This window comes from Microtus ochrogaster, linkage group LG1, assembly GCF_000317375.1.
Source record: "Microtus ochrogaster isolate Prairie Vole_2 linkage group LG1, MicOch1.0, whole genome shotgun sequence".
NCBI lineage: Eukaryota > Metazoa > Chordata > Mammalia > Rodentia > Cricetidae > Microtus > Microtus ochrogaster.
Genome location: NC_022027.1, coordinates 29,335,723 through 29,347,736, shown reverse-complemented (window position 1 = coordinate 29,347,736; position 12,014 = coordinate 29,335,723). Strand labels below are relative to the sequence as shown.

At 46.4% G+C, this 12,014-nt stretch overlaps 1 protein-coding gene across 2 annotated transcripts in view; it reads right to left on the bottom strand.

Annotated features, from left to right (window-relative positions):
* The window catches only part of Dcun1d4 (defective in cullin neddylation 1 domain containing 4), an 85,148-nt gene that overhangs the window by 10,504 nt on the left and 62,630 nt on the right, over positions 1-12,014 (bottom strand). For both annotated transcript variants that reach the window (XM_005359339.3, XM_005359340.2), the window contains one exon: positions 6,031-6,139. In XM_005359339.3, the coding sequence (XP_005359396.1) occupies positions 6,031-6,139 (109 nt within the window). The remainder of the gene's footprint in view (positions 1-6,030; positions 6,140-12,014) is intronic.

Here is a 12,014-nt window from a genome sequence, read left to right as displayed (position 1 = left end):
ATTTTTAAAAATCCTCCATTCAAATGCTGCAGCCTATGTCAAGAAGGAAAACAGACACCTCCCCACAGGCCCATCACTCATTCTTCTGCCGCTGGCCTGCTCTCGGCCTTCCTCATCTTGAAGGCCTACCCTTCTCTCCACAGACCAGCTCTGCCCCAAGCCTACTCCCTCCAAGTGTCCCCTCAGTGCATCCCTCACCAGGCCCCTCCTAACTCCTGGGCTCCAAGTCGGACACACTTCTCTCTTGAGGCCGTGGCTGTTTTGCGTCAGGACAGGAAGGCTCTGCTGGAGGAAGCTCTCTCTTGGGGGACGCTGGACCCCGGGCACATTGCAAACTCACGGCCTCTGCTCTTATCTGGCCTTTGCCACTGCTGCTAACAGCAGCCAGATTCTACCCGGTACTCACAATGGCAGCCCTCCCGACTTTGATCCCAGCAGCCTGCCTCCACTTAGGGAGAACAGAAAAGAGCCAAATACACTTGTCAGTCTCACATCAAAATGAAAAATTACTCTACTTAGCTTTCTATCTCATTTTCTTCATCCAATAGCAAGTTGTTTTCACCAGGTCCTTTTCAAAGGAGCCAAAGCCATCTGCAGTGGCAGAGGCAATTGCAGCTCTTTGAGAGGCTAAGGCAGGAGGACCAGTTGTTTGGGATCAGTCTATAAGATGCCATCTTAAAAAGCCCAAGGGAACTGAGGGAAAACACTGTCAACTGGGAGGAGGCCACGTGGTGCCAGTTATATAAGAAACACAACTTATACCAAGGAGAAAATCTTATGCAGGAAATACTAAGAGAAAATTCCAGTTACGGAAGAGAACTGTTGCAGACTTTGTGTTTTTTATTTCTTTATTTTTCCCTTTATAAGACCCCAGAGGAGGACTGGAAATATGGCTCAGCCGTTAAGAGCACTGACTGATCTTCCAGAGAACCCAGGCTCAATTCCCAGCACCCTTTTAGCGGCTCACAACTGTCTCTAACTCCAGGTCACAGAGGCACACAAGCAGGCAAACTCGGTCCAAGCACAGCGAGTCAGGAAAGGCAGCATCACTGTGGAAAGGACTGGCAGGGCAAAGGCTCTCAGCTGCCCCTCTAGTCTGACACTACTTCATCATCAAGTACTGACAAGACTGGGCCAGGCGACCTCTGAAGTATCGGAATTGTATGACATCTACACAACTACAGGGAAGTGAGACTCAGGGAAAAATACAAACATAGCTGGATTCATTTCTAGTTGGCTGCAAATTTTTAATTTTATTTTTAAACATTTTATGTTTATTAGTGTTTGCATATGTATATATGTGTACCACATGTGCAAGTGGCCTCAGAGGACAGAAGAGGACATCAGAACCCACAGAACTGGAGTCATAGGTGGCTGTGAGCTGCCATGTAGGTTCTGGAAACCAAACCCAGGTCCTGGGCAAGAACAAGCAGTCTAATGAACTACCTCTTCAGAGTCAAGCTTTAAAAGAGAGAGAATGATTCCCCTGGAAGAATGTCAGAAGAACCATTTTATCATTTTCTAATATTATAGTAATGGTTTTCAGCCTTCCTAACACTGTGACCCTTTAATACAGTTCTTCATGTTGTGCTGACCCCCAACCATAAAATTATTATTTTTGTTGCTACTTCATAACTGTAACTTTGCTACTGTTATGATCATAGTGTAAAGACTTGTGTTTTCCAATGGTCTTAGGCGACCCCTGTGTAAAGGTTGCTTGCAAACCCCAAAGAGGTCAGGACCCACAGGTTGAGAGCCACCGTATTATAGTCCCTTTCTAGTATATTAAAGTACCACTCAGAATACTTAATGTACAGTTGTTTTTCAATATTTAAGATACTATTAACATTGTCAAGTATTTCAATTTTCATTGAAACTGCAATAAAAAAAGATCTGTTGTGTTAATTACAACTTATTACTCCTAGGAGTTATTTCTCTAGCAGGTAAAAAAAAGAGTAAGAGAAAGAGGTTTGTTGTTATGGGATATTAGTTTAACTAGGCAAAGATGTGTTACATTTGTTTATGCTGCGTTTGTTTAATTATATAGAATATGTTGTTTCACCTTGCCTGCCTAAGGCACCTGATTGGTCTAACAAAAAGCTGAATGGCCAATAGCTAGGCCGTAGAGGGATAGGCAGGGCTGGTGGGAGGAAGTAGGCTAAGTAGGAGGAAGAGACAGAGAACTGGAGAAGGGAGAAAGAGAAGGAGATGCCCAGTGCCAGCCAGTCAGACATGGAATAGGACATTCAGAGTGAAAGGAAGAGAAACAGGTGATAAGGGCTGGTGGGACAAGCATTAAGCTAAGGTGGAACAGTCATAGCAAACAGTAAGCATCAGAGCCATGGCAGGGAGCTGGTGGTCGCAGGAAGCCTGCTACAGCCTGTATTTCTTTCAACCAAGTCCAGACTTTACTTTCACTTAGAAACAACCCTGGTTGTTTTCTGAACCGAAAGAAGATAGAAGTGCCTGCTCTCCCACTCTGAAAATAGACCCTAACTTCCCATGAGGAAGCAAGGGAAGCCCTACAGGACACCTTCACCGTGGAGGTGGTTTCCAGGCCCCAGCAAAGGAAAAGGAAACTCAATCAGAGCCCAAGGGTTTTCCTGCATTAGAGAAAAGTCTGGAGGCTGAATAGGGAAAGGAGCTGAGAGGCTCAACACAAAGCCTGGAAGTCTCTGAACCGTCTCCTCTGGTTTTTGGCCACACACTTCTTGTGCGCAGTCAGAGTCTCCAGAAGGACTATGGGAGCTAAGTAGAAAATGAGTGGACCAAGGACTGAAGATGGGGGGGAAGTGTCCACGCTGGGCACGAGCAGGCTCTGCCTTGACACACCAAGTCACCGCTAGGACAAAGGCTGCTCTGCACCACCCCTTCAAAGCCACACCAACTCCAAGCAGAGGCAAGGAAAGGCAAACCCACAGCCAACACAGAACTCACATCACACTCCAAGGCAACTACCAGGGCAGTGACCACACCCTACAGCAAGAGTCGCCATTAAGAGAACCGTGCCCAACACAGCACCCAGAAGACACTAGAAAAAGCAGATAAAGTTGTCAAGTGTTTCTAGTAAACAAACTCGAGATGCTTGAGGAGGCACAAGGATACTGTCCTGAGGAAGAGAAAAATGGAAGGCATTAAAAAAAATGGAACTTCTGAAATGAAAAATAGTCTCTGCAATGAAAGACGTTAACAGGAGATTGGACAATGTAAAAGAAAAGATAAATAATGGAAGACACAGCAATAAAACTTTAAAATGAGCAGAAGGTGCTATCAGTGCCTGCGGAACAGTATCAAGAAACATAACAAACATCTTGTAAGTGAAGAAAGATACAGAACATAAAATACATTTAAAGGGTAACACTTAAAAGATTTTCCATGTTAGTATAAACTATGAACCCACAGATTCAAAAAACCCAATAAATCCCAATCAGAACAATAACCAGGAGGACCGTGCCAGGAGCATCATTGACTACTTGCTGGAAAGCAGAGAAAAGAGAGAAACTATCTCAGTAAACAGACAATATGCTCAAAAAATAAAGATGGGAATGACACCAGAAGCTACAGTGCTGAAGATGACAGAAAGACATCACAGGAACGGCAAAGTGTCAGTCTCCGAGTCTGTACCCAGAGAAGCATCTTGCAAAATTGAAGGCAAAGCCAAAATCTTAGTGGAATCTTCCTCCTCCTCTTCCTCCACAGCAGCTCTGTCCTGAAGGACTGCTAAGGAAGTCTGGTTCGGTATTAGAGACTGGTCTGCATAAGAGGAAAGAGCTCAGAAGTAGCATCAACCTGGGTACCTACAACTGACTCGTAGGATATAGCTCAACAAAATAAAGGCTTATTAATAAGTTCGCCTTAGCGTATATTCAGGCTGGACTGAATTGTTTGGTTGTTAAATGATAAAATATGAGTAGTTGGTATTCATCATCATATAAAAAGCAAAGTTCACCAGTATCTACTGAGATGTTCCTTAAAAGCAAAGAACTCTACTGAACACACATAAAATTCATGGTCCTCAATCTACCAGGAACATGAACAGTCTGAACCCAAACCCCTATGTCACATCAAGCAATCACTGGGGCTGTGTAAGTGACTGTGACATGAATCCTGCAGGACACACTGGCCCAGGAGGCTGCAAGTGGCTGGGCCAATGCCCTGGAGATGTGCAGAAATGTAAGAGCATAAACAGGACTGTGAGAACGGCCCACCGTGAGGAGAACAGCCCACCGCGAACAGAACGGCCCACAGTGAGCAGACCAGTCCATCGTGAGGAGAACGGCCAACAGTGAGCAGACCAGTCCATCGTGAGGAGAACGGCCCACCGTGAACAGAACGGCCCACCATGAGGAGAACGGCCCACCGCGAAAAGAACAGCCCACCATGAGCAGAACGGCCCACAGTGAGCAGACCAGCCCATTGTGAGGAGAATGGCCCACCGCGAACAGAATGGCCCACCATGAGCAGAACAGGTGACCATAAGCAGAAGCAGAAAGCAGACAGGCTGGACAGTCAGGCAACATCACGACATCACAAGGCAAGCAGCTTGGGACACGGTTATTTGGGGCTGGAGGAAGCCACAGATTCAAGTTCTCTGTTAAGTCTTCTGTTTCAGTGCGATCTACTGTCTATTAACAGCATGACAGAGGTCAATTTCTCCATTTGCCTCTGGCCACCTCCTGTCTAACGTGGATAAAACACCTTGTTGTCATGGGGCAACAGGATGCACATACTAACATACACCATGTATATAGACCATGACATAGACCATGAGCGGTGGTCTGGAGGCACCAAGAAAGAGGAGACCCAAGGAGCTCCTGCCAGGTGGGCTGCAGGGACTGATCCAGAATGAATGAAGCTAGACAGAAGCAGTGAGACATGAATCTAAAGCACAGAGGGCAGCTAAGAAAATTCTAACACCTAAGCAGGAAGTCACAAAGAGTTGACCTGTGTGCAGAAAGTTAGGATATTCCTGAAGAGACCTCGACATGTATTATAAAAATCCAGGGGAACCAGGGGAACCGGGCGGTGGTGGCATGCATCTTTATTCCCAGTCCTCAGGAGGCAGAGGCAGAGGCAGGCAGATTTCTGTGAGTTTAAGACCAGCACGGTCTACAATGCTAGTTCAAGGACAATCAAGGTACCTGACCTCTACCTCCTACATATAATTACACAAATGCCGTTCAGGCAAACATTACATGTAATCTCATCTCTCTATTTCTAGCGTCAGTTAATCCCATGCACATGGTGACTTAGATGGCAGTACCAGTATGACAAGAACTAGGGCTCCACAGAGCAGTACTAATGTACCACTGCAGACAAACTATAATTCACCATGGAATACATTTTTGGTGCTAAACTGGTAGAACCAAAGAGTGAAGAATAAAAAGAGCACAGAGAAGGGAAGAAGCCCTCCTCACAACTAAAAAACAAACAGAACTATTAAGAAAGCAGCCGAGTGAAGTCTAGCCATCGGAACCCAACAAACATACAAACACACAGAAAACACTAATCTGGAATAAAGCACAATTACAAGGGCTGTGGCCGGGTCTCTGGGAACATAGAGCAGACTTCCCACCCCCCACCCCCACCCCAGGGAACCGCCACAAACTTGGACTTGAATCACTAAAGAAACAAACAGGAAATCAGCCTTGGTTTGAATTCACATTCTTTCCAAATACAGTAACAGTTTCCAAGCGAGACTGGATTAGGTTGATCAGTACTCTATTCCCTCAAGGGAGAAAGGTCTGTGGGGTGAGAAGGGACAGCCCATCAAACCTATCTGACTGTTCTGATATCGCGTGCTCCTATACAGCTGTGCCTCAGCCAGGCACAGGAGCTGGATTTCGGAATGGCTGCCACTCAAGTTTTTAGCTAACACACACCTTGGCCCAGAATCAGTTTTTCAAAGCATTAGAAACCTATTCATGCCCTAGGAGTAACTTTTCAAGGTCTTTGTAAAAAGCAAATCTCCAAAGGCAATAAAAGAGGGGTGGGGAGGGGGGACATCTGGACAGGTTCCAGAGAACTCACCCGTGCAAAGTCAAACGCGTATCTGTAAATGAGCTTAAAGTTTGTTGTATCGTTTAATAATGATCTTAAGTAATCCAAAGTAGCTCTGAGTTTTTCTGTTGTGTCACATCTAGGAAACAGAATAAAGGCAAATTACAACCTGAGTGGGTGTTTGCTTGCTTTTTTTTTTTTAAATTGGAGTAATATAAAACCAAAAGAATAAAAACACCAGAAGCTGGACTGTGTCCATCATGACCAGTTGCTTTCTGCGCTCTTTAGTAAGTGATAAAGGCACAGGAACGTGGATACACAGCAACCAAGCACACATGCACACACCCTTCACATTTACGCTCCTCTCACATGTGTGCGCCTGTGCTGTGCCACCTGAAAGCCTCAATGCCACTTCCCATCAACCCTCATGCCATCTCGGTGTCCTGCCAACGTTTCTCAGCTAGCAAGCACACAAGCTGGATCATCGCCAGCTGCTTGACAAAGTGCCCTTGTCGCTGCTTTAGAGGCCATTCTAGCTGTCTCTGTAGCCTCTCACTCTGTCAGGTAGCTTCCCCGTGGTTATGCGTGCTGCTGATGGGAACATGGCACTGTGTCCCCATGTCCTTTCAGGGCGTACTGTGAGGAAGCTTGCCACATCAAGCTGTTCCCTGTTGCTGAAATCAATTTGTATGGCTGGGGGGAGGAGTAAGCACCGGATTCCCCACTTAGCATTTATTTGTGTGTTCACATGTGTATGCATGCAGGAGCCAGAGGGTGGCTTCAGTCGTCATTTCTCAGGTGTCCACCTTGCTTGTGGAGACAGGGTCTCTGACTAGCCAGAAATCTACTGAGTAAGCTAGACTGGCTTGTTGGAGAGCCCCATGGACCCCCAGGGAACCCACTTGTCTTCATCTCCCTGTGCCGGATTTCCAAGTACATGCCACTGTGCTTGACTTTTTATATGGGGTCTGAGGAGCAAGTCAACCCTACTGCAATGTGCAGCAAATGAACCGAGCCTTCTCCCAGCCCCAGAGTGTCCATCTCAAAGTCCTTTCCTAGCTTTGAAATACAAAATGGTCTGTGTGATGACATCTCAAGACTGTTGATTACCTAGTTCATCAGGTTTTTTTCTGACTTGCTGTTTCTCTGATGCCTCAACATCCCCAGAAGTAGGCTGTAAATCCACTTCCAGATGAGAAAGACGGACTAGCGTGGTGACACTGACCTAGCCTGCAAAGGTGCAGAGCAACAGCTCCTGACCTGCAACCCTGAGGAGCTCTGGGCTACACCGTCCTCTGTCTCTCTGTGGACTTAGGGTGCCATTTCTTTTCACTGAGCAGGTTCCATCTGCTGCTCTCTCTATTCTCTGCAATGCACAAGCAGTCTCAGTTTGGACAGGGGGTCACTGACCCTGTCTGCATCCTCCTGACATGTCTCTACCAATCTCCGAGCATTTCCTTGCTCTCTGGCACAGAATGTTCCAGCCCCAGACTTGAAAACAGCTGTTTCTCCAGGGAGCCCTGACGATGACAATGTGTTTTTACCAGTGAGCGACAGTGTTTATACTTTTGATAAGGAAGCACGCTAATTAGTTATTTTTACAAATTAACGTTCTCTTTGCCTTAAAGATGAGAACCAGGCCAATAGGATGGCTGGCGGGGGCTGTGGGGGTGGAGCACTTGTGGCACAAGGTCTGGTGACCCAGGTCCTATCCCTAGAACTCACTTAGCATCACCAAGAATCGACAACAAAGTCCTCCTCTGACCTTGTGTTCTACTGGTGAGCTGTCCTGTACTGTTTGAACTCACTGAGAAGCTGGCTCTGGAAGAGGGGTTGACTCTCCTCCGGTCCCAGCCCTCACTCAAACAGACTTTATGTCATGCTTGCCGGGGCATGGATGCACCTGCCCACCTCCAACTGTGACAGGGACTAAGGAGAACAACAGAACAGGCCAAGTATAAAAAGTGCTGGAAGGCAAAAAGCACTTCCTTCCACCAGGGTTACCACAGGTTACCCTATAATATAAAAGGGCCTAAAGTGAGGGAGAGGAGGTGGCCAGGGACTGGCTGAAAGTTCAGGACAGGACACAACTCAAGGTGGACGGGTGACTCCAGCTGACCGCCTCAGTTCTCCAATCCAGTCTGTTTCCAGAAGATCTGATGAGGTCTCTGTTTGCTCTTTTACTTGGAAGTCCACCGGAGGGACACTGCTCCGCCTGGACCACCCAATCAGGAACTCTAGCAATGCTGCTGGGTTGCCGCAAGCCCCGGACTTAACTTTCCTGCTGTTTTTGTTTATGGAAGTGTCATCCAAGGGGTCTTCTCTGCCTGGGTCTCTGTCTATCACGAATTCCACGGGCTTTCCCAGTCAATCCCGCCGGATGGTTTATGCACCCAATTTGCTGATGTTTGTTACTATAGACTTATTTTTTTACTTACATCTGCTATGACATACTTAATAAACTCACTCATTCAAAACCAAAAGGATGGCTACCACGGCTCATTCTCCTGACCGTCTAGATTAGACCTCCACATGCACAGTGACACACACCAACTCCCTTTCCCCAGCAACACTAAAGATGCCCGATGCGGAGGGTGGCTTCTTGTGTTTCTCTGCAGAGCCTTTATTTATTTGCTAGAATAGATACTATATAATCTATTATTGTCAAATGAGTGCTTACTTTAAAAACTATAATATAGTTCAAAATATAGCACACTACTTTTGTTTTTAGTAAAATCTACAAAAGCTCTTTTTTGGTGGCAAAGTACAAATATAAGTGAGTCTTGCATCTCTCTCCTAAAATATACTGTCTAGAATCCCAAAACTAGAGGATTTACTTCTCAAGAACTGGACAATCTAGAATTCCCATATTTCTTCCAGTGTCAAAAAATAAAATATTAAAATTAGAAGTAAGAAAAAAGTTTCTTCAAGGGACTAACATGAAAGCTGAGAAATACCCAAGAACGAGATGCATGTTTCTGGAGAAGTGGGATTCTCCAGATGTCAGGGACGGCAGGCAGGTGCAAAGCACCAGTGGCAAACGGAGCATGGCAAGTCCTAAAGCTTAAAAACAATGCATCGCGCTAGAGAAGATAAACAGAGGGAAAGTGCACACAGAGAGGAGGAGGTAGGGCCAGACCTTCAAGTCTCCCGTGCTCCCCTGTGCGAGGCTTCATACTGGGTCCTACAAACAGAGCCCACCATGGAGAGTCCTCCCACCATGGAGAGTCCTCCCACCATGGAGAGTCCTCCCACCATGGAGAGTCCTCCCACCATGGAGAGTCCTCCCACCACAGGAGAGGTCAGGCTTGCACTCTCTACAGCTCTGGGAATCTCTCAAGAGTGTGGGGGCAGGAAGAGTCGAGATGCTGAGAGTCTAACGCTAGTCTTAGCACTAGCGAAAGGACCCAAACGAGGATGGCAGAGATGAGAAAAACACCCAAGGCAGCATACGGGCAGGTATGTCTGGGATGCAGGAGCGGCAGCTGGCTTAGTTGGCATTGAATGTACTACTGCAGAACCAAGATCTTATTAAAGAAAAAATTAATAGCATGATTATAAACAGCAGTGGCTTACGGAGGAGGAAGCCAGTATATCTAAACAAGTTTACTCTTCACTGGAAAGGAAACCCAAGGGCCAGACTGAAATGGAGTGTTTTGTTTAATCCCAGGCAACAGTGTTTTCACAGACTCAAGCACAAGAACCAGAAGACAAAGTAGCCCTGGGTGCTGGGCAGAGCAGCAGTGAAACCAAACACAGGATCTGTGACCCGCCTGGGCGTGACCTTTGCATCCCTAAAGAAAGATGCCCCATGTTTAACAGACACCTGGAACTTACATCCAATTGTGAGGAATGAACAAATCTCTTATTTAAATGAGATAAATATCAAATGCACACACAGAATTCCACCTCATGTATCCAGTAGGGTACATTCCACCACACAGGCACTTCCCTAAAAACTCAGAACACATGGCACAAGGAGATGAGCTCACCCTGCTTGGAACAATAGGTTGCCATCTAGTGGCCATACAACAAGGACCCTTTCCCAGGTAAGATTACATATAGGAAAGGGAGAGTGAAGAACCAGAGAGAGCTTTCTAGAAGTGGCCATGTTTCCACCTTAACTGTATATACAGGATAAAGTCACAAAACCCAGTGAGTGAAACACACTTCTAAGTACAGACTGCCCTCTCTACAGTCCCTTCACTTAGTCCAAGCTATTTTTCTAGGCCACCTTTTCAGTTTACACAAAACTGGCCACTGATCTAACCCTTCTCCAAGCTCAAGGCACGTCTAGTTCTAACGCAGTCCCACCGTGGGGCAATAGCCCTGGTCGCCCCTCCTCTCCCACTCACACAGCTGTATGCTGAATCTTAACCCCCAAGGCAATTGTATGAAAATGTGGGCATCCTGCTCAGTGGGGGGCCCACATCCAGGCACAAAGGTAAGAATTAATAACCAAAAAATAATACTACAGAAGAGAGGATGTGAAGCTAGGAGGGAGACGGGGTGAAGGCACCAAGGGACAGTGGGAACAGCAGTGGATGGCAGTGATCAGAATATGCTGTAAAAATGGTTAATGGGATTTTAAACAAGTAAATAAAACCATTATTTTTAAAATTTTGGAGGTGACTGAGTCATGAAGGCAAACCTTTATGAAGGGGATTAGCATCCTTAACAAAGCAGCCTAAGGCAGCTTGTTTGCCCTAACCACCTGTGAGCACAGAGCAGCAGTAAGGCACCCCACAACACACACAACACAACTAGCCAAATCCAAGCTGCAGCTAGGTGCCAGGGCCGCTGGAGCCTTGGCCTGGGCTTCCCTCCAGAACTGTAAGAAATAAACTCCCAATGTTTATAAGCAGCTCTGTGTCTGGTGCTGTGCTATAGGGATTTAAGTGACGTAAAATGTGTGTCACTGCGTATAAATACAGGTTTGTATCAATGTACATGAGCTGCAACTTCAGTCTAAAGCATTTCATAGCACAGATTTAACAAAATGAAAATGACCAGCCAGGCAGTGGTGGCGCACGTCTTTAATCCCAGTACTCAGGAGGCAGAGGCAAGCAGATCTCTGAGTTAGAGACCAGCCTGGTTTATAGAGCTAGTTCTATGACAACCATGGCTACACAAAGAAACCCCGACTAGAAAAACAAACAAACAAAGAAAATGACTAAAACCAGGAGAAGAAATCTAAGACAGATTTCTTAAAAAACAGATCTCCAAACAGAAATCTAAGATATGACAAAAGCATTAACAGATGAAAGACAGACAGACCGCGTTCCATTGGGTAATGCAAATGTGTTCCCCTGTGTTTCCTGTGGCCTCGGTAAAGCTATCTTATAAACAGGACTTAGCTGATTCACCTAGCAGAGTGACTATTACTTCTGAACCTCTAAGTGTTATTTCCAGGCCCTGCCCCCGATGGACTTTGTCTTGGGGACAGTTCCCTTCGCTGTCACCCTGGCTGCACTTCGGATCACCCAGGAAGCATAACTTTCAGTGCCTGGGAAGGTAATTCCAAAGCGCACTGACTCGGGAACGAACCCCCACCCGGCCCCATGCACTGGAGTCCTGAACTGAACCAAAAGGAAGATGGACAAGGCTGTCACCTGACAGTGTGGTTCAGATGTCTCTGGATGGGTTTACTAGAGGAATGTAGAAGGGTTTAAAGCCAGGGGTTAGGAAAAGTCCTAGATGCCATAGACGGACCTTAGTGGGTGATCCTGACCCCAAGCATAGAAGACTAGAGTGCCAAGAGAGCTGCATACGGGAAAGTCTGTCCTTGTCAGCTCTTGGGGGGGAGGGGGGGAGATGGACACAGACAGCTCTGGAAACTGGACTGGCGACAATCATCTATATTTGCCAAGGAAACGTCCTAAAAACCTGAGTGGGGTTGAATCGAAAGTGACAGTCTATACCGTCTAACAGTAAACTTAACGGCAGTATGCTGTTCAAGCTGTGGCACAGTTACTGTTCACTGCATTTGCCCGCATTCACAGTCAGGGGAGCTG